This window comes from Rhododendron vialii, chromosome 2a (genome assembly GCF_030253575.1).
Source record: "Rhododendron vialii isolate Sample 1 chromosome 2a, ASM3025357v1".
NCBI lineage: Eukaryota > Viridiplantae > Streptophyta > Magnoliopsida > Ericales > Ericaceae > Rhododendron > Rhododendron vialii.
Window position 1 is genome coordinate 40,777,233 of NC_080558.1, and position 23,653 is coordinate 40,800,885.

General features: G+C 37.1%; 1 protein-coding gene and 1 pseudogene across 1 annotated transcript; one reads left to right on the plus strand and one right to left on the minus strand.

Annotated features, from left to right (window-relative positions):
- Nucleotides 1–2,679: 2,679 nt before the first annotated feature.
- LOC131317539 (patatin-like protein 2) lies at nt 2,680–5,020 on the minus strand (annotated as a pseudogene).
- A 5,885-nt stretch (nt 5,021–10,905) lies between these two features.
- LOC131317760 (aberrant root formation protein 4) lies at nt 10,906–22,857 on the plus strand. The gene is made up of 14 exons (XM_058347374.1): nt 10,906–11,217; nt 11,361–11,537; nt 13,011–13,160; nt 13,762–13,834; nt 16,225–16,400; nt 16,491–16,550; nt 16,744–16,892; nt 17,789–17,853; nt 17,975–18,246; nt 18,325–18,396; nt 19,810–19,887; nt 19,986–20,189; nt 21,735–21,786; nt 22,399–22,857. The coding sequence occupies exons 1-14, from the start codon at nt 11,104–11,106 to the stop codon at nt 22,617–22,619; spliced, it is 1,863 nt and encodes a 620-aa protein (XP_058203357.1). The 5' UTR covers nt 10,906–11,103; the 3' UTR covers nt 22,620–22,857.
- Nucleotides 22,858–23,653: the final 796 nt, after the last annotated feature.

Here is a 23,653-nt window from a genome sequence, read left to right on the forward strand (position 1 = left end):
GGCCCACGAAAACTAAGTTCATATCATTTACATTTTTGTCACACCGACTAACATACTCAGACAAAAGTACATCCTTTTGCACAAAATATTATATATATATATAGGGAATTGATTTTTTAGTGTTGAAAGTGTGTTTTTTTTTCTAAAAGACAAAAAAAGAAAAGAAAAAAGAGTGTGGATATAAAAAAATTGAATGTGAAAATCAATTCCCTATATATATATACGAAGGCCCCCAAAATTTTTGTCGTATTCCTTAAAGAGGACTACAAAATTGAATTAAGTCCATTAAATAGGAGGGCCCAATCGGATGAAAATCCAGATGATAAAAGTAAATTGGATTAAGATCCAAAAGAGCTAGTGACTTTTAAGTGACATTTTTAAATTCTTGTAGTTTATGAGTAATTTGCAATTTTACCTTATTGAAAGCTAGTAACATTCCTTTCCAAAAAAAAAAAAAAAAGAAAGAAAGAAAGAAAGAAAGAACGCTATTAACATTTCTTACTGGGATTGATTTAATTATTCTATTTTGTTAGTTAAAATGCATTAACAAAAAAAAAAACCATCTTTAAAGTTCACTTGTCAGTGTCACACACTTTCAAAAATAATAAGTTCGCTGTGTCTCATAAAGAAAAAAATAACTAGGATTCACTTTACGGTATGAGAAACTGAACAAATACCGGTAGTCTTTGTATGTAGTTATGTATGGAATTGTATTTTAGAATTGTGTTTCTATCATTGCTCCTTTCAATACTACCTCAATCCAACTCATTAGTTTCTTTTCGACAGTCGTCGTGCCTTCCATTTTTTATTGTTTCTCGGAAATTCATCTTGCCTTTTAACCTGGATCAAAGAACCTAGGTAGGAAGTAAAATTCAAAATTTTTCACCAAGGAAAAGAGCTTAATTACTTCTTGTAGGCAAAGTTTTCACGATCAATATATATCTACGAAGAAACCTTAGGACGTTTCAAATAGGGAGTTGGATCGTTAAAATTGGGACGAAAAGAGTATTATGATTCTCAAATAGTGAATGAATTGGTGTGCATGCCTTTTCATTTTCTGCGCGTGTAATTTATTTCATACTACTAATTGGAAAGGTATTAGGAATTAATTAGCATCGATCTCACACTCGCACCTGCATGAACGTAAGAAACCCTCACTCAATTTTTACAATGTTGAAAAATTGCTGGAGAACTACAAGAACTGAGAGCAGAGAGAACGAAAGTCGTATATGGTGGGCGCGTGCTGGCAGGAAAATGAGTTTTTGTGGGTTAAGGGTCTTCAGATGCGTACACATACTTACGGCCGGGAGGGACGGAACATCCAGGAAACACTCGCTAGTTGCTGCTAATGTGTCTCATTGGTGGAGATGTGTCGAGATAAGGCAGGAGCTACTTGAAGAGGTACCCATTCGCGAGTGGGTGATGGCACTTCTACTAAATTCTGACCATAAGTAACACCTGCTTATTGAGGAGGCAATGATGCAAGGGATCGAGAAAGCTATTAATTAAGGGGGTACTGGAGTAAGTATGATGCCTGGAATAGGTCTGGCCTTCAACCTTTCCTCCTCCTCCCCAAGTCCCTGCCACCCTTGACCACCATCGGGTGAAAATGTTGACGGCCAAGTCTGGGCTCCTTGCTCCCATGGGCATTAATTCACGGTGCACTCTCCTTATAAAATATTGGAGAGAACACACAATGGATGTGAGTACGCAAAGTCAGTGGTGAAGATTGTGGAAGGCGAAGGGCATTTGTCAAGGTTTATTTTGATTCCTAACTAGAGCCCCTTGAAGTTCTATAGAAGACTAGTGAGGATGCAACTTGTTTGCTTTGCCCTATTGGTCCGGAAACTACACTTCATTTTTTACTCACTGATCGTAGTTTATCTAAAAAGAATTGGAAGTAGTTCATATAGCTTCTCTTCGAACCACATTAACAATGGAGAAGGAAGAAAATCCAACTAGAGAGTTTAACTCTTTTAAAAGTCATGAGGAGGTATTTGAAAGTATGTTTGTCAAATCTACTCCTAAACACAGCTGCCAATGACTGAAAGTATAATTTGATTTCATTGAAATGGTGTAAAAGAATACAGGGTTGAGTTATTATGGCCTGTCACATCTATGACTGAATCAAACTATCATCTAACTAGTCTACGAACATTTGAACACCATTAGAAAATAGAATTCATGAATTTGAAACAATTCATCTGTATGAGGATCTAGCAACACAAAGCCTCTTTTGCTGGGAGAGAATTCTTGCCAACCTATACTGAGATTACGAAAACATGGATTAGAATATGCTTATTGATTAAGATGCGATCTTAAACTCGACTAGACTAAATTTCACAAGAATAGTTAGCTGTATACAGGACCGATTCTGAGTTTTTGGAGGCGATAATAAAGATGATGCCTTTTACAAATTTCAAGACAAGCATAAATAAATAAATCACTTTTTCCAAAACAAAAGAGCACTGATCAATAAAAAAAAAATCTCAACTGCAAATGGAACAAGTGATCTATCACTTGGTGTATTGGCACCATTCATACACAGATTTTTAATGGCTTTCAAGTTCAAAACTCTAGTGCTACGAAAATGAAAAATTAGATTTCTTATGTTAAGCACTCCTACTACACGTTTGCACCTAAAAAAGTAAGAGAATTAGATTCCAATGAAGCGAGAATTCATGAATTTGAAACAATTCGTCTGTATGAGGATCTAGCAACACGAAGCCTCTTTTGCTGGGAGAGAATTCTTGCCAACCTATACTGAGATTACGAAAACATAGATTAGAATATGCTTATTGATTAAGATGCAATCTTAAAACTCGACTAGACTAAATTTCACAAGAATAGTTAGCTGTATACAGGACCGACTCCGAGTTTTTTAAGGCGATAATAAAGATGATGCCTTTTACAAATTTCACGACAAGCATAAATAAATAAATAACTTTTTCCAAAGCAAAAGAGCACTGATCAGTAAGAAAAAAATCTCAACTGCAAATGGAACAAGTGATCTATCATTTGGTGTATTGGCACCATTCATACACAGATTTTTAATGGCTTTCAAGTTCAAAACTCTAGTGCTACGAAAATGAAAAATTAGATTTCTTATGTTAAGCACTCCTACTACACGTTTGCACCTAAAAAAGGAAGAGAATTAGATTCCAATGAAGCGAGATTAAGGTGTTTGGTTGGGGCAACAACTTAAACAAATCCTCTTTCTCTACACCCTTCTCTCTATATGTATGAATATATTCTTTCCGAACCAAGTTAATCAAGTCAGTGAAGAAGCCGTGTCACCAATCACTCTAGGCGGGTATGGTTGATGTGTTGTTTTGGAAAATGTGGCACGAGCATGGCAAGGGCACGAAAAAAGCACGGGCACGAAAAAAGCACGAGCACGGAACGATATGAGTAAATATAATAGAACAAGCTATTATATTTATTTTCTAATATTTTGTGTAAATTACTTTGAACGATTAATAATTTTATTTTGCCGAGCAAAACAAAAACCTCATTGGTCAATGGTCTTTATTGTGGAAAACCTGATTCTAATTAGTAAGATGACTTTTATTAAAAAAAAAAAAAATAGACCCTTTAGTTCTCCAATTTAGTACAATTATGCCACGAGTATTTTTGGGCCTTGCTTTGATTGGATACATGTCAAGTCTTTATTTTATCTTTGGATGGGCCTTTTTTTTTTTTTTTTGGTATATACTACATAGGACTACTACATATTTTGGGACCCTAAAATAAGCCATTTTGGGGCCTAAAGCTATGACACCTTGGGTTTTAGCCCAAAGCTTGCCCTGACTATATACCTATATACCTATGAGGGCCTCTTCGTTAGTGCCTTTGTTAGAAGGTTCATATATACTGGTCTCTAAGTTCACCCTCAAAACTAGCTTCTTCAACCATCTCTCACCAACTTTGACAAGATTCCCTAAGCTCTTTGTAGTTGCAATATCGACAGAAGATACTTAACTACTTAGCATGTCATCCTGCATGTTTTTAACACATCAATCAATACAACTAAGTTGCAAGGCAAGCCAGAGAGATAAAAAAGAAAAAAAAAAAGAAAAGAATCATTGAGAACTATGTCATCATTTTTATTGAGTATTTTCCCATAGTATTTAAGAATTGTGTAAGGTTGTATACCTGAATTCAAAGGTAATTGTTTTCAGAGCGATAGGCTTGAAGTGCTGTAGAAAGGTGAATATCAACCATATCACCGCTAGCTCGAGTAAACGTATCCACTAATGGACTTGAAACACCATTAATTAGCCATCCCAAAATTCCCCATTTAGAAGCTTTTTTAGCATTATATTTCTCTCCCGTTTTGCAGAACCAGTTCCTATTGATAAAACCAGAAAACGACCATGGCTTTACTGGGAAAAAGTCACTATTCCCATGGTATATCTCCTTTGTAACTTCTCCGATGGAAACTAAAGTCTAGAACCAATAAAAGCAAAGGAAGAATTAGAAGAGAATTTTTAGGAAGAAATCAAAACTACTAAAGTTTTACTAAACGAAGGATATAAGTACCGGATTATTGGCGGCTACTCCACCATCAATAAGGTTGAATTTGCTTGATTTCTAAGTCAGCGCCATAATCTTAGTCAATATCTGGAGCAACCGTACGTTTCCCAGCTTTACCTTAACCATTTGATGGAGATTCTTGTCATTGTATTTTGGTCCTATAGAGCTGTTAGGACTTTTGTAACATATGCAAATAAAGATTCGTTGTTCATATCAGGGAGTATATAAAATTAAATTAATGGGATGTCTTAGAGATGGTATACTATACAATTCAAACTAATCACCTTTTCTGAGGGAAGATTTTAGGGCTGTGATCAAGATAGAAGGCTTTGATATCTTTAGCAGCAAACAAAGGCCGGTTCTTTTCACTAGAGGCGGTTAGCATGACAGTTACAAGACCACCTATGCTCGTCCCCTCAACAACGTCGAAATAGTCTGCAATTCTTGCATCCTCGCCGTCTATATAGTTTTTGTACACACACATGTATGTATACTTACAAGTTCTTCAACCAATTGAAGATCAGTGTTGTGGGTTATAGCTAATTTGAATATGCAATATGTGATTTGGGTGTAGGTTTCGGTTTAATTTCCTAATCACCCTACTTACCAATTTTTTGATGAAAAGACAATTATTAGTCTAATAAAAATTCAAAACCTGGGTATGATGACGGCGACTTGAAAGATGAAATGGAAGCATGAAAAAATTACTCGTTTGTCAATATGAGAGATTTTGGGTTTGGAGGAGAACGAAATATTTAAGACAAGAATGGAGAAGCAACTAAACCTTTTGGCTTAATACAAAATGGTTACAACTCTTCCTATTTTTGCTACCCAATGGAAGGCACTAGTCTAAAGATATTTAGTAATCTTTAAATAGATTCTAGATTTATACTTGTGACTTTTTCTCACAAAAAATATCAAGATATATATCCTAGAGTTTCTAGAAACTAGTAATTAATATTAATACATATTTAATATAATGGAGCTTGTAATATAATTGAGATAAGGACAAGAGTGCAATTATAATTCTGTAGTGGGGTGAATTATAATTAGTGAAATAAGAAAGGCTTGTTTACTTATTTGGTCCTTATAAAATAGTCTCAGTTTCAATTTCATCCTTGCATACTTTTTGGTTTCAATTTTACTATACCCTTGTAATTTATGACCCACTTCAATGTTACCATTTCCGTCAACAAGTGGATGGAAATATGCTACATGTCTAACGGAAGGCTGATGTGGAACATTTTTTGACAAGATGGCACCAATACAAGACACTTACAACAATCCCACTATGCCACATCACCACCTCCTCCACAAATCTCACCCAACCCAATTTCAGGGTTTTTTTTTATCGAACACAACTGCCCAAAGGCCTACAAAACAAATGACATTATATCAAAACAAAGCAAGCTAACTACACAAAAAAGGGGGATTAGACATTTAGTTTTGAGCAAGCTTTCCTTTTCCTGCCAAAGAAGCCACATGGTGGGCTACCTTGTTAGGCGATCTTTCTGACCCATTACGAACCACCCAAGTTCTTCACATGATTTTGGTGAGGGAATATGATTGGAGCTCGTCTTTGGTTCGTTTTTCATCAGATTCAAGAACAAGTTTGGATCAAAGCTTTATTAAGAGGTGTTATAAAAAAAAAAAAAGAGCTTGATTTGAGAGGAACAAGTCTAATGGAGGTTTTGTTTTCGTTTCATTAAGCTTGAACCCACTCAATAATACCAGATCCGGAGGTTTGAAACTTTTTGATGGGGGTGTGGTAGCGGGGCAGCTTAGGGCCAAGTTGAGGTGGTTTTGGTGGAGATCGAAAAAGGGCCAGATTTTGGTGGTTTCGGTGGTGATTTTGATGGGGTCAAGGTACGGTGGCGTGGATGCAGTGTGGCGGTTGATAAAAGGTTTTCGCATGTTCGGATATGGGTTCAGTTTTGGGGAAGTATCTTGGGTGGTAATAGGGATAGGGGGTTATTTGGAGTTTTAAATTTGGGTGTTGTTTTTTAGAGTTACCAGGAATTCATTTTGGGTTTCCACTAGTACTCTGTCGCCGCAAAGGTTGATTTGGGGGTTTTGATATGGGGCTTGATTTTGGGGCCGGGTGACTATTGAGGTTAACAGGTTTTGATCGGTTCCTGGAGATTTTGAAGAGGAAGACGAGAAGATGGTGTTGGGTGATCAGTGGTTAGATGCAGGAAGGGTTGGACTTGTTTTTATATTTTTCGTAATAAGAGTTGGACCCACTAGCTGACTTGGCGTAGTGGGATTGTCATAACTATCCTATATTGGTGCCACCTTGTCAAAAAAGATTCCACATCAGCCTTCCGTTAGCCACATTAACTATTTCCGTCCACTTGATGACAGAAAGGGTAACATTGAAGTGGGTCATAAACTACAAGGGTAAAATGGAAACCAAAAATTTTGCATGGACGAAATTGAAACGGAGAATATTTTGTAAGGACCAAATAAGTAGATAAGCCAATAAGAATCATGGTGGGATTAGAGTTTCTTATTTACACTGGGAGTCCGAACTTATTACTCCTTAGATCCTTATAGTAGCCCTATATATACACGTTACACTCTCTAGGTCAGATATACATTTTCTATTATTCACGAAATAGAGGCAGGCTTAGAGAGAGCAAACAGATCACGAAAGAGTCAACACTCGGTTCGTGTTCTAGATGTGTTGGGAATACAATATACATGGAATACAATATACATGGCTTATAGCAAGACATGTTATAACAAGTTCAACCAGCATTCGTGTCGAAGGGAGTTGAAGTGAAACCTTAATTCTGCCTTATAGGATGTTACGGTTTTCTTGTTGTCTAATCTGTACGTATCATTACTGAGATTTTGGAATCATTTTCCAACAACAATATCTTTCAACGTTGGGCTTGCCAACTGAGCTTGGCTTGGGCTTTAATTTTTTCTGGGCCAAAAAAGCAAATCAAGTTTATACTCCAATTGCATTATATTAGACAATAAGGCATTTTGGCTTGGGTTTTCTTCACGTAAACTAATCAAATACAACATAAGCAAAATGCACAAAATCCAACGTTGGTTTGTAGAGTTTTACTTCTGATATCAAAAACATATACTCAAACCTTGTAGCTAGAGAAGATGGTTGGCTAGAGTTGCTTGATGTCAAATGTCGGCACCACAATCTTAGTCAATGTTTGGTGCAACCGTATGCTTCCTACCTTTTTCATAATTATTTGATGGAAATACTTACCATCATATTTTGGTCTTGTAAATAAAAGCTTACTAGGTGCAGGGCCATGTCGAATACATAACCTTATCTTGAAAAAGATTTTTAAAATTTTTGTGTGTCTGTTATCTTCAATTCCATGGCTTGATCAAATAGTTTCATTGCCTGTGGGATTTTTAATAGAGGCATGATTGGTGGCCTTCTTTCTTGGAAGTCCATGTAGTCAATGTAAGGCATTCAGCTAAACCACTACTCTATTGTAAATTCGTATGCAATCGGGCAAATGCTCATACTTCTTCATAGCTAGGATGCAAGTGCTTTTGATTCCTATTTGAACCTTTGCAAGTCGACGCTTATTATTACGTCTTATTTGCCATTAAATGTGTTAGATGACTCAGATGTCTTTAAGGATCTCTGTTGTTCATGTGTAACATACAAGCATGTTGGTCATTGTTGTTTTTGGCCAAATGATGGAGTCAACGGGAACAAGTGGCTGCGGTTACCTCTATAACGATTTTAAAAAATGCTATGATATATAAAATTAAAAAATTATTTTCAAATTATATAGGCTCGTCACTACTAGATTTTTTTCATTACTCCTTTTATGTAGAAAGTCATTAGTTTTCTAAGTTTTGCTTTAATAAAGGAGGACAAAAAGAAATAGTTCAAGGCCCAATTTGATGGGCCAAGTGAAATTTTTTGAAATATGAAGACTGAAGTCTAAAAATGCAAATAAACAAACATTAAACTTTGCCTTTTATGCAAACTTTATTGGTATTAAGATGTTAGATGAACTTTTCAAAAAGATGTTAGATCAACACAAAAGGGAAGAAACCTAACACCAAATTAGGGCCGTAAACGAACCGAATCGAGCCGAACCCTGTTAAGTTCGACGCGGGTTCATTGAGGTACTAGTCTGACTTGAGTTCGATTAGAGCCTAAACAACTTGGCTCGAGTTCGGTTCGTTAAAATTTTTCAAGGCTCGGGTTCGGCTCGGTTGAGTTCATTAAGGTACTAGTCTGGCTCGAGTTCAATTTGAACCTAAACATCTTGGCCGAGCTGAATCTAAGCTCGAATTGAGCTCGTCAATACTCGGATTTGGTTCGGCTCGGCTTATTAAACTCAAGCGAACCCAAACTCTCTCATTGATCGTATAGAATTTGGGAGAAAAATAAGAGATCGGATCCTCTGTCTGACTCCCCCTGTTCGACCCGCCTGTCCCACCCCTCTCGGTCGTTGATCTCGCAAATCAATAACTGAGATGGGCCGAACACTTTTTTTCTCAAAACGATGTCGTTTTGGAGCAAAACATGCTCAACCCATCTCAATCGTTGATTTGCGAGATCAACGGCCGAGAGGAGTGGGACAGGCGGGTTGGACGGGGGATCTCAGTCGGAAAAATAAGTATTGAATTATATATACAACCTTAAATTTTTTTATATTTACAAATAGACCCTTACTGAATTATTAATTAAATTTAAGTATAGGTTCGCGAGCCTAACCGAGCCGAATACCGTTAGGCTCAGGTTCGGCTCATTTACGGAACGAGCCTAGAATTGAAGTTCAGGTTCAGTTCGTTTAGCAGACGAATCGAATTCGAACGAACTCTTGCCGAACCGAGCCTCGAACAGTTCACAAACGGCTTAGTTCATTTACAGCCTTACACCAAACCAAAGAAAGAAAAAGTGTTTTGACTGCGAGTTGTTATAGATTGTATTTGTCTATACTTCGTTTGCCAATTTCCATAATTTATGCTAATGTTACACAAGTTTATGATCTTATACGATCCATAACAATTCTCAGTCAAACACCTCTTTGCATAGGAAATTGAGTACTAGCGTTGTGCTCGTTTGATTCATCGTACACTGGTCAAAAAAATATTATATTGATATTTTTTTTTAGCCCCGTGTATCAAATGGTCACAACAGTACTAGTTAAAAAAAATTAGTTTTTCCACGGCCCCATACTTGATGCGCGTTAGCGGTTTCCATTCTAGGAATTTAAGATTGGAGAATTGGAGGCCTCTAGCACATTAAAATTAGGTTGTGTTCTTATAAACTTGTAAGTCTAAAACTTCTTTTGTTATTTTTTACTTATCATTTTTTTTATAAGATTTTTTACTTATCATAACTTTTTGTTTTTACTTTTCATGGTAATATTTTAGGTTAATCTTTCATTTCGACGAGAAGAACTGGAAAAGTATAAAAATATGAACCGATGTTGAAAAAATTCAAATAAGACGACACTTTAGACAAATAAAACAGCTATTTGATACTTTTTTCGTCTTTTTTTTTTTGTCATTCATTACTCTTAATCTACTCTATCTCAAGGGACTTCGGGAGAGGATGTGTGCAAGATGTGTGCAAATGTAGTTGAGTGCAGTTAGTGCCTCCTTTATACTCTCATGCACATGGACATGGTACTTTTTTCGTCTTTAGTGATTTTTTTTTTTGCTTTTGGTCATAATTTTATACTTTTTAAACTCCCCTAGTCGAGGCGGATGATTAATCCCAAAAAAATCACTCCAATCTAATAACTTTTTTAAAAAGATGAACAAAACACGTAAAACGAAGAAAATAATTAAATTTACAAGAATGAAGCCTTAAGTACTTAGTATTTTTTAAATTAAAGAAGTATTATGAGAGAATAACATGTCTCGTAAAAATGAGAAATAAGTACTTAAAAAATAAAAACAAATTGAGCATTTAGCACATACTCCTTTCGTCTCATTTTAAATTCTCCCTGCGTAAAATCGTGTCATTTTGACTTTAAAAAAACTTGTAGTTTTTTATAATTTTCTTGGAACTTTTTTGTACCGTTTTAAAGTACTCATCAAAAACTTTTAAATGCACAATAAAGTTAAAAATTAATTATTTTTTGAGACTAAAGTTACACTTGCGGAAAACATTTAAATTGGGAGGAGGGGTCTCATTTTAAATTCTCTCTGCGTAAAATCATGTCATTTTGACTTTAAAAAAACTTGTAGTTTTTTATAATTTTTTTGGAACTTTTTTGTACCGTTTTAAAGTACTCATCAAAAACTTTTAAATGCACAATAAAGTTAAAAATTAATTATTTTTTGAGACTAAAGTTACACCGTCGCTTGCGGAAAACATTTAAATTGGGAGGAGGGAGGAGTAATTCGTTGATATTGGTGGGATGATCCATTAGCTCTTCTCTGCTTTTCCTTACCAAAGTGGGAGCCCTCTCGCGTAGGCGAGAACTCGCTCGAAAATCCAAACTGACGAACAGTAAACGTACACACACAAAGCTGTGAGAGAGAGAGAGAGAGAGAGAGAGAGGGAGCAGTGGCGTTAATCAGAGAGAGAGAGAGAGAGAGAGAGAGAGAGAGACCATGTCAATAGATTGTCTCCACACTCTCAATCTCTCCGATCCAAACCTTCTCCAGTCCTCTTCTCACCATCCTCTCCTCCTCCGCCTCCGACAAGCCCTAATCTCATGCTCCTCCGTAAGCCACTTCTCTCTCTCTCTCTCTCTCTCTCTCTCTCTCTCTCTCTCTATTTATATCTATAGATATGTGTGTGTGTGTTGTAAGCTAGGGTTTATAACCTTTCGTGGTGAAAGCAACTCACATTACGACTACCCTTGCAGTCAATCGAATCGGGAGATTTCCAGCGATCAGACAAATCAATTGGCGAGCTCGTCGACTTCCTCAATTCAGTCAGCGACGCCGTCGTTTCCGAACCAGACGAGGACTCTCCTGAGCACGACGCGTTCCGAGTTGTTTCGGAGATTGATCGATACGTTGCTTCGCCTTCGTTGGACCAGGTAGAGGTTTCATAACCAAGGCTACGTTTTGAATAGTTGTTTATTTGAAATGAACGAAATTGACATTATTCTTTTGGGTCAAAGAATATATCAAATTCAGTTTTGATAGTTTAGGTAATGGATTGGGACTTGGGAGGTTTGCCCCGGTACTATTAACTCTTACTGGGCCAGATATTAATTGGGCCCACTCTAGTGGACGGTGGGATTGGTTCTCTAGGGATTAGTCGAGGTGCTCGTAAGTTGGCCTGGATACTTAAGATATGAGAAAAATTGAGTTTTGGTACGGCTTTTATTATTGTGATGGATTTTAAATCAGTAGTTTTTTTAGGGTCGTGTTAAGCTCAAATTCAAGTTCAATAGTTGATGAGGTGGATTTCAAGACTGAGTTTGGTAGAGTTTCCTTGTGATGGTTTTGAAATCAGTATTTCATGGAGGTGGTTTGAAACAATTACATGTAAGGAATTGAGTGACAAGGGTTGCTGCTATGCCGTAGATTGTAGAAAGTGTGGAAAAGTATCTGATCAAAGTACTTAGTAGCTAGAACTCCTCAGTCCTATCCTATGGGCCTTGATGCTGAGATTAATTGGAAAGTGCAAAATTGGCCAAACCAACACACACACAACACTTTGATTCTTGTGGGGAAAAAAGGAAAAAACACACCACGCGTGAAGAAATATCAAGAAAAGCAACAGAGAGAACGCAAGAAACAGAGTTTTTTACATGGTTCCCTAGAGTTTTATAACCTAGGGTTTGCATCATCAATTACCGTAACCCTTGCCCTCCGAGATCCCGGCGTGGGCACATGCCATGGACCCGTGCGACCTGACTGGGCAGGTTGAACCTGAATAGTCAGCGAAGCGCCAACCAAACTGATCAGGCTTCACAAAACCCAACAAAAACAAAGCCTGCAAAGCATTTTGTAATGTGGTCTATAAGCTTTAATCAGCTGCAGCCATTTATTTTCTTTGGGGGGAGCGGAACAAACGTAATTTGTAATATGGCTATGGATCCCAACCACCTGGTTTGCCGCATTGTGAGGGACATTAGAGCTAAGCTTTCCTAGGTGTTTAATCTGGAGAAGACTACGTATTAATGACGAGTTTTCAAGCATGAGGTATTCCTCTTTTGTGCTTAGTGTTGGTTTGTAGCTTATACTTTTAGTGACTTGTTTGGTTTTCCCCCTAGGTGTGGGGTGCTGGTTGTTTTTCTCGATGTTTTGTGTTCTTTGTCTTGTTTCTGGTGTATGTCCCTGTGCCTTTGTAGTGTTTGTGTTGTTCTATTACCCAAAAAAATGTATCTCCATGTTTTAATCTAGGCTACCTATTGCTTAGTCGCCTTTTTTCTTGTTAAGTGAGTGTTCCTTCAATTGAACCATATCTATCTAAATGGAGCATGAGTCTTGTCATCTGATATCTCATGTTCATTAATATCTGCATTTGAATTTGATTTTGGATTGTTTGTTGGGGGCTGAAGGCGGTCATCGATGCCCTCTCTTTTGAGTTGCCTAAGGCAGTTGCAAGATTTGCATGCGTGTCTCGGAGATGCTTGGAGATTGCTGAAAGGGTCATTGATCGGTTTATTGAGATTTGCAGTCCCCGTGACATGATTTCGATCCTCTGTGAGGTATACTACTCTTTTTGTGTTGGCCAATTGGATTAGAGAAATGTTAGGGATATTGCATTTGAATACTGCATAGTGTAGCCCGACTAGCAAGTGGAAAATTACTGAATCTTTCCTTAGAAGAAGAGTTAGCTCTCTCTTTTTAACTGTAAGATTTACTGGGTTCCCTAGAATTTACAGTAAATTAGTCTGTTATATCTCAGGCTCATATGCTTGTAAGTATTTCCTTCTTACAGTTGGTAAAAAAAATTGTGGCAGAATAATTAATCTTGGTACTTATTTTCCTAAGATTCTTTAGCAGCGTGACTCTTTTGTTCCAATTCGACATGTATATGTTTCATGTGCTTAGATTCTATGCTGATAATTTTAATCTACCTTTATAACAAGCCATAACATCCATCAGTAAGTGGACTTTCATTTGCTTGACAAACATCCCTTTACTCATCAACGTGATTGCATTACCTTGTATGATCTGAGTCTTTCCAGTAATCTTGTGCATGTTGTTTTTCACCCCAAGTTTTCCACTGGTGGCTTCTTGTTACCAATTTATAAGCTTGGTTTCATGGATAAGTGCTTCATAGACATCTGTCTGCAATTTTACCAGGCATTGGATTCTCCAAGCACGATGTTCAAGGTTCCTGGTTATTTTGTTCCTCTTCTGAGTGGGTTGTCAAAAGGTAGCATAAATACGGTTGGATAAACAACATAGAAGAATAACTATATCAACTAACTAATTGTCATTGCTGTTTTAAATACCTTCTGAATGTTCATGTACTTTGTGGGAAACACTAAGTTTGATTAACTGCTGACTTTTTGGGCGGAAAAAAAAAATTAACTGCTGGGATTTTGTCACATAACTAAAATCGTCACTCTTCGTATTTAGGTCTTAAGGTATTTTCTTTCTCCACATGTTTTAATGCACATCTTGTCCGTCGCAGCTTTGTTTTGTTCCCAAGCTAAAATTACCAAACGAAACCAAACCAAGCTTTGTACCCCAATCAATTGGGGTTGGTTATTCAAATCCTTTTTCCATCACTCGGCTTTATCATTTGCTCTAAACTTTGTTCCAACACAAATTTTCTGAAAATTTGGTGATTACACGTTTTTGCCTTTGCCTACAGCATCATTACATCGACAAATTTGAAGATATCTTGAAATGTGATGTTTTTCTTGATTTATGTGTTGAGAATAAACGTTGTTGGTAGTAATCTTTGTAAGCATTACTTTTGAAGCTAGTCTTATCAGAGAGAAAAAAAATTGGTATGCCATGTACATGATCGCAGTGCCTTTTCTGGCCGTTTTCTTCATTTGTCTGCTCACCTATCAGCCCCATAAAGATGCTAATTTCTAGATTTTTTATTTTCTTAGGTTAGTGTACGTTACAACAATCTTTCTTTTTGCCTTTTAAGGCTTACCTTTATCTGTGCCAAGCCAAAAAAAATTTGGTGTTTGCACAATGTTAATGTCATCATCATTGTAGCTTGAAGCATATCATCATTGTGCAAACACCAAATTTTTGTAGCTTAAAGCATATCATCATTGTAGGTTAGACCTATTAACCTTAAGCAAACTCTAATACAACTAAAACACCACGCTGCCCTTGCACTAACCAATAAAAGACAATAAGTACTAAATAGTGCTATCACAGTTGTGCGCCTTTTTTCCATTAGAGCATCCCCAATGGGGATGTAAAACCAGGTGCTATAGTTATAACAGCACCCAGATGTAAAAAAAATTGCTACAATGGGGATGTAAAATAGAAATTTCAGGGATGTAAAATAGCACAAATGGAAAGGGAGATGTATATTTGCATCCCCTTTTGGCTGCAGCTATAAATGGACATGTCATCACCAACTGATTGTACCAGATTTTTAGAGAGCCGGAGTTACCTAATCTCGTCGGAAAGTCAGTCGGAATTTGCAAGAACACGCCGGAAGCTCGAAAACTGATTCCAGGTCTTGAGATCACCGTCTCCGACCCCGATTCTTGACGATCCATGGACGATGCAGGTCCGGAGATCACCATCTCCGCCTGCTGTGCTCCTTCGGAAACCCTCGTCGATTTCCCCAGCCAAGATTACCCCAATCTTTGGAGAGAGAGAGAACCAATCTTCGGAGAGAGAGAGAGAGAGAGAGAGAGAGAGAGAGAGAGGTAGGTCGTCTGGTTCAGGAGGGGCGGGGGTGGGTCTGGTTGTGTTCGTAGAAGGAGAGAGAGAGAATAGATGAAAGGTAAAGTTGAGTTGGGTTTATCCCAGCCATTTCATCCGACCGTTGGTTTTTTTTTTTTTTTTTGTTATTAGGATCCGACCGTTGTTTTGATGAAAAAAATTTGCAACAGTAATTTTTTTGTTCATGCCTATAAATGTGTGTTTCAAATAGGATTTTACACAAAAAAAAAAATCGGAATAAATGGATGGGAGTAAATGAATGAAGTAAATGGTGTAATTGAAGTGGATGAGAAGTTAAAAAAAAAAATATTTGGGATGGAAGTAATTTTTTTTTTCGGAATAATTTTTTTATAAGGTCCTCGATTAAGCGGATACCAAAATTATTTTTCAACGAAAGTAGTACTTGAATTAGGGATAAGAAAGTTGAGGAAAATTAAGGAGAAGAGAAAATTAGTTAATTATCCATCCTTTTTTTACATCTCACCATTGGATAGGGGAAAGTTCTATTTTACATCCAACTAACTTTTAACCACTTTTTACATCTAAAATAACTATCCATCCCCTTCTAAAATACATCCCCATTGGGGATGCTCTTATGTTTTCATCATAGAGAGCAACATTTTGATGAAAGCAACTTGAAATGATAAATGGCTGAGACTGGATCTTTTTATACTGGTTCGAGCACAGAGGACTGTAAATGCTGAGAATTTCTATAAAAAGCTTTCGAACAAAGGAGATTCGTTTCATACTAATTTTGTATCCTAAGAAAGTCAAGCTTAAATTTTATCATTTTCTTTTTGAGGATATGTTTTGGCATGGAACAAGATTCAGGAATTTCACAACTTTTTGTTTGCGGACACCTGAGAAAGTTGCAGGAATTCACATTTTCTGGTTTTGCAGTTTTCGTGTCCATTCAAAGACGCCAATTTGAGCAAGTTAAAGCAGCTGTTCCTGTTATCGTCAATGTTTTGAAGGCTGTATCTTCAGAGTTGGACGATGGAGATACAGATTATGAGGATTTGTTAACCAGATCAATAGACATTGCCAAGTCAGTACAAGCAGTTTGTTTAAAGTTGGTCTGTGACACGACACAAACTTTTTCTTCTATGTTGGGTTTGAGGACTTTCTTTCAAATCCTTCTAACCTGATTTCACTCTGTGCAACAGGAAGACGAAGGAAAGGAAAAACTTCAGGCTCTTCTTGGTCTATATGTCTTGGAAATCATGGTTGGCACTCATCGCTGACCTGGAGTTTTATTTGCTTGATTAATTTTCCTTCAATCTAGCTGCTTACCTTCTATTTTTGATTGTTGGTATGATTTTATGTTGATTTGATATTTTATTTTGTTTGTGTGCCTTGTGTCATTTTTGAAGTTATTCCTTCTTTATTTTTCTTAGTACCGATATTCTTGTTGTGCAGGCGTTTGTTTCAATTGGCCTCGGATATAAAGTTTCAAGCTGTCTTAGTTTGATGTCACAGCTGGCTTACTCCCTCCGATTTTGTAATTTGTCATATCTCGGGTTAATAACAGGCTGTGATGTTGACATAATTATTGCCCGTTGTTGGAGGTAAATTCACACTGGTTCCCAATTTTGGAATGCTGTCTGTTGCTTCATATAATTCATTTATAATGTATTGTAAACACAATAGGCAATTTGCTAGTTTTTTTATTTAAATTTATTTTTTGTATCTTTGTTCTGATAAGTGCCTTTCTAGTCTCTTATGTTACTTCCTTGAAAGAACATATTAACGATAGGAACGATAATAGCCATGTGGTATACGATGGACAGTTATTGCCTTGGGGTTATTTATAGTGGCTGAACGAGCTGTTCCAGCTTGGGGTTAGATGGTCTGAGAAAAAATTTTAATCAACATTTTTTGTTTAGTTCACCTTTTTTCTAGTTTAAAAACTAGGGAAATTACTGTTACTGGTATAGAAAGAGCATTGGCTTAAGCTGTTAAAAATGGTGATTTTGCTACTTGAAATTCCTTATCTGGGCTTTTGGTAGGACGTTGCGTCTTCTTCAATCACCCCATCAAGGGATAGACAGCAATGAGCAATCCATCTCAGCTTTGTTTAGTTGCACACTTGAACTTATGATTTCATGGCAACAGTAACCGTGAAAGTTGGTCAAAGACTTTCATCACAGACAATGTATCCTTACAAAGTTGATTCAAAAGTGTTGCACAGCTAATACCTAGAAATTCTGTTTTGATGTGAATAATTTTTAGAGCTTCATTAATAGCACCATTAAAGGGCAAATGAAAAACTTGAACACAAATTTTTACAAGAAAACTCACTGATTTTGAGAAAAACTTGTAGCCTTGATTCATAACCACGGCCAGTTATACAAAAATTATTGCAAGTTAGAATCAAAATGCAAAGTATCGTTCATTTTTCTGCATGCGAAGGTTGAGCTAACCTGAATGTTTGTGCAATTTGTTGATGATTCATTCCCAAAAGGACAGAGGATGGAGATGATCATGTGGGTTGTTTTGCTCATGTCAAGCATGGAGCATGTCTTGCAGGTTTGTAGTTTACAGTCTTTCTTCCTGTTGTTCCATGTTTTACTTGCTTTGCATTCCCTGGTATTGTTGATTGCCTCATATATATTTGTTCCCTTACGCAGAGCTTTTCTGTTTGATGTAGTAATTTGGGGTTTCATATCGAATGAGGTTGCTCAGGCTGCTGATGAGGATCTGGCTGCTGTCAAGGCTAAACTTTCCAGTGACCAGACTAAAAGGTGGCAAGCAATAGGCATGTTACGGAACATATTTTCATGTGTGAATTTGCCATGGGAATTGAAGAAGCAGGCCATCAATTTCCTTCTTAGCATTGTCGATGGAAACGTCTCGCGTCAATATGACAACGAACATATGGAATGCTCGTTTGATATGCCTAGCATTTTTGCAACTTTGCAGGTAGTTCTCATGCCATTTATTTGCATGTTCCACTTCCATGTTTAATTGTTCTCTTAACAGTTGAGAAAAATAGTTCAGGCTATTCAGATGGTCATTATCTATGCACCAGAAGCAGAGATAAGGAGGAATGCTTTTCATGCATTGAAAAAGGTATGTTTGTAAGTCTGCGTGGTGAAATTGTGTATAGTTTCCTGCATCCTAGCTGTTAGGCGGCTTTCATGAAGTAAAGCACTGTGTAAAATGATAGATCAGCAATTCAGCATATTGCTGTTCAATTCTTTATGGCATCTTTTTGCCTAGCCCTATGTGGATTTGAAAAGGTTGGCTGTTTGGCAGAATTTTTGATGATGTTTTTGTTCTAGAGAAGATTGATAGATGTTACCTATATTCATCCACGTGACCTTTCTAAACTGTTTTTGGATTTGGTTTACGGTTTCTTTTGGTGGCCCTTTGATGTCTTCCTTTCTGCTGAATTCATTAAGTTGTTATCAACAATATGCGATGAAAGATTCTTTCTGATGTTGCGCTAGAACTGTGTAGACTGATGGAAGATGTGTTATACTGTAAGTTTTCATCTGTTGTGACTCGTTCATTGCTCTGGTTGTGTACTTGGGTAGATTGGTTCAAGGTGCTGCTTATAAATTATCACATACACGTCACAAGTTGAAAGTTTGAAGGCTGCAGCATATTGTTTCACTGGCATTCAAATTTAAGCTTGAATTTTTTATGAGGAAGTATTTTGAAAGAACTAACTGAAAAGTAGCCCATAGTGTGTGGATTTTATTTACTTTGTTTGGGGTTCAACCACATGACTACTCTTTTACTGGAGATCAAGTCTACCAACCTCGTCCTTTATTCCTAAATCTGGCCATTTGGTTTTCGTCAGACGGAAAAATTCAAGCTACCTTAAAAGGCAGGCTTTTCTCCATAACATGTGCCAAAAGAGGAAGTGGGAAGTAACAAAAAGAACAAACTTTGTTTATTTCAGCTTGAATTTTCTGGAGTGTGTGGCCACATGGCCTAATGCAGTGACAATCAATTTTGTTGTTAACTCTTCAAGGATGTGAGTGGTAGACTTGTCCCACATCGTTCATCTAAGTCACCTAAGCTTGGTTAATATATTCTAGAGGTTACTCCACCTATTGCCAATTGGTTTTAGGTTGGAAACCTCCAAGAAATCTAACAATGAGAAGTGTGACTCTTGACACTGTTTTATTAACGTCAATAATCATTATCCTAACCGCACCGGGTGGATCAGCTGGTCAACACCTAAGGTAGTGGAGGTCCTGTGTTCAACACCTCTCAGCCCTATCGATAACCATGGTTCTTATTGGTCTTGGCTTTGCCCTGTCTATGTGTGTGGTGGAGCATAAATGGACCCAGGATTTCTGTGCAAGGGTCCTCGTCATAAAGAAGAAGAAAACAATATGATCTCAATCCTAGATCACCTACTACTAACTGTTTGAGTTTAGCCTGTTCTAGTATTTTCATTTATGGAGTTCTTTGTAGGCTTTTGGGCCTAAGGTATTGACATTTCCGTTCTTTGTTTTCCCTCATAACCAGGTTCTTGCTGATATTCCAACTTCTATGAGATTTGACACTTTAACTGCTCTGATTAAAAATACTGATTCATCTTCCATGGTAAGCCATTATGGTCACTTAACATGGTGAATGAGCAGGAGGGTTGAGGTTATCTGATTACGATTACGCCTTTTGAGTGTTGTTTATATCTTGTACAGATGGCAATACTCATTGATTGTGTGAGGGAGGAGATGCGCATGGAAAATTGCCAAAGGATTTCAAGAGGAAATCAAGTCATCCAGGCACAGAATAACTCATGTCACAGTACAGCATTTTGGAATGATGGTCCGCTGGAATTGGTGGGGCTGGTATTGAGGCCTCCCCAGGGAGGACCTCCGTCCCTCCCTGAGTATGGTGATGCGGTAATTCTCTCTTTGTAGTTGATTTGATTTGATGAGAGTTCGGAACATATTCTTTATTTTGTCTCCACTCTGATTGATGATGCACATCCAAATCTAAGTATTTTATTGAATCTGAAAATATCAGTAATCCTGAAAATCTGAACCCTTGTCTCAACTGAGATAATTATGGGACTGGATTACGATGCTGATGAGATATTTGCTTGATTATGAACTTAGCTTATCATGTGTAAAACTCTAGGTTGCTTACTTTTTCTAGTACTTCAATCCCTTAATTCAAATTATTTGAAGTTTTGAAGCTTCCAATTCCAATCACGTTTCTAGATGATTAACCCGTGTTGGTTATGAAGTAATTGTTGTTGGTTCTTATGTTTTTCCTGGAGTTTTTGAGATAGCTGTAGTTGGTATGAGCTCATTGGGAATAAAGCTGCAGGTTAATTCATCTTGCTCTCATTCAATCAGTGCCACAGCAATTTGATTAATATTGCTTAAAATTTATTCCTCACTGAGTGATTCTAGCTAAGGTTTTGAATACCATACCCATAATGGTAATGTTTTTCTTATTGGTACGGTACGTACCGGTATCGGTGTAATTTCGGGTACCATTTCAGATTTTGCGTTGTAAATATATTGATATGTATGCTTTATATATGTATGCTTAAAAAGCTCAAAGCATTCAACCAACATGAAAATATGAGCTAGAAAATAGTAATAATAACGATTATGAGGCTCATATTAAGACATAAAGAAAACTGAGAATCTTTTAGTACAAAAGAATTAATATGGATTTATCTACACAAAAACAAAAATATATAGCATGCCGGTATTTCTCGGTAGGGCCTGTAACGACCAGTATTTGAATCGGAACGAAACTAGAGGGGTAAGGTGCCGGTTTTATGAAAAAATGCTACGTACCTGCTGGTCCTAGCCAGTACGAAATGATATTCACATCCTTGGATGCTAGTATTCCGCATGTTACTTGCGAGTGTCATCTGCGTAACAAAAAAAGGAGGTTGTCTCAGGATAGACTTTGCCTTTGTAGATGAAATTTGGAATCTTTATTTTTTTGAAAAGCAAATTCAGAAAGTGTTTTAATTTGAAAAAGGAGGCAAACCAAATATCAGAACTGACCGATGCTTTCCTTAAAGCTGGTTGTCACGTAGATGATGTAATTGCTGGGTAAAATATCCAATTACATTGAATTCTCCTGTATACGGGCATGTTGTAGCAGCATTCTCCATTCTTGGCTTGTTGCTAAGTACAATCAATGGAGGACCTAGCTATGGTGTGGCTTAGGTCGTTTTGTAACGGCTATTTTAGCTTGTTCTTTGACAGTGAGCCTGAATGAAACCGATTTATTCTAGCTTGAAACTGGAGCATGAATGACACTTATTTATTTGCTCATATCAATATCGTTTACAGGACTTTTTAATAGATGTAAATCCTTGTCAGGGAGTACGTAAATATTATACCTCATAATGATTAATGACTAATGTTTTATGTAATGCTTGTTTTCTTGGATGACATGTACGTGATCAAATTCTGCAGGTTCTCTCTGCCCTGAACTTGTACAGATTTGTATTGATAACAGAGTCAACAGGTATGGGAACTTCATTTAGAACGTTTTTTAGTTAGTCAAGAAAGGGTTATAACCATGCGATTCTTGTTCATAGATGTGCTTATTTATTGGATGGCATGTGTGTGCCTGTCTATGGTATGGTTCTCTGATTCTCTCCACCGTAGGTACTGTAATCGGATCTTTATGGATGAGTACATATAAATGCTTATGCGAGTACTTTCAGCAGATTTGTCATAATTTGGTAGATGTAATTTCAAAGCCCTGAGTATGAACAAAACTGACCAAGACATCAGGAATCGTAGCCCCGTTTGTTTGTCCGGATTAAAGCATCTGTTGGATTGGACTATGAATCCAAGGGGACAAGATGTCTTGCGTTTGATGGGAACTTGTCATCCGTAAATGTCATCTGATATACTGCAAAAAACACAAGATATGCAATACTACTAGGGTAGTCCTAAGAGATTATGTATCCCTTCTCTATTAGTCTGGTGACTGTGGGCAAACAAACACGGTCCTAAAGAATTACTTCTGTAGTTTTTGTAGCCTGACCCAAACTAACTTTTATTTAAAACGGTTTTGAAAGAATCTATTTAGTGCCAGAATTATTTCTGAGCATTGGTCAAAATAACGCAGGGAATACCAACTACACCGGGGTGCTGTCTGAGAAAAACTTACAGAAGGCCTACAATGAATGGCTCCTACCTCTCCGAACTCTGGTGACAGGTATTGTGGCAGCAAACCAAGAGGATTACGACCAACTTGCATTGGAAACTCTATGTGCCTTAAACCCCCTTGAGTTAGTTTTGTACCGCTGTATTGAGCTTGTCGAAGAAAAACTGAAACATGTTGCGTAAGTTTGTCATGTTTTTGCCTCAATGGGGGAATCCCATATACGTATAAGTTTCAAGTGTAAGATGTAAATTCACTTTGAGAACTTGTTCATCCATGTTTTTTGCCTATGATTTTGGCTTGCGGTGATTCATGTGTTTTCAATGATCTACTCTTCAAAGAATCCAGATGAAGTTTTCCATAGACAAACTTTCACAAGTTGGATTGTCATATAATCATATATGAAGGCAATTTTTATTCGCCTCGGGTTGTTTTATCAATGTGACTGTATGCATGAATGTATAACCGTTTCTATGTAAGCTTGACCTAATGCAAGTTTTGATGGTTTTGAATAGGACTCGTAGTATTTGTCAAATGTTTAATCCACATGAAACAAGAAGTTTATTGCATCTTGTTCATGTCATTGGAAACTGGTGGATTCATTTGTTTGCTATCGGAAACTGGTGATTACGTAATGTATAAACCGGAGTTGGCCCTTTTATTTGGTATTGAAGTTTGTGTTCTGGGAATGGTATTTGTAGTTTTAACCCTTGTCTTTGAGTGATGGGTTCAAGACAGGATTCATTCTACAGGTTTTGGTCGAATGGCTAGTCCCATGTGTTATCTGACTATTGTATTTACAAGTAACGAAATTCCAGATGTAAATAATCTCGGAAATACTGGGATCTATAACTGGTTACATCTCCAGAGCAGAAACCTCTCTCTCTCTCTCTCTCTCTCTCTCTCTCTCTCTCTCTCTCTCTCTCTCTCTCTCTCACATACACACACACACACACACTCAAATACACAATTGATAACTACTTGTGACTATCTTCCACACAAAAAAACTTTTTGTGACTAAATCAATTGGTTAAGACTCTTGTATCTTATTAAGAGGTCAAGAGTTGGAATCTCTTCTTACATGTGGGAGTTCTTCCCGTTATAATTGTTGGGATTATTTCCTCTCCTAACGGGGGTTAGTAGTTGGGTAGGACTTATATTGGTTGTAGAATTGTTTGGAATTATTTCTTTTCCTAATGGAGCTAACAATCGTGAGATC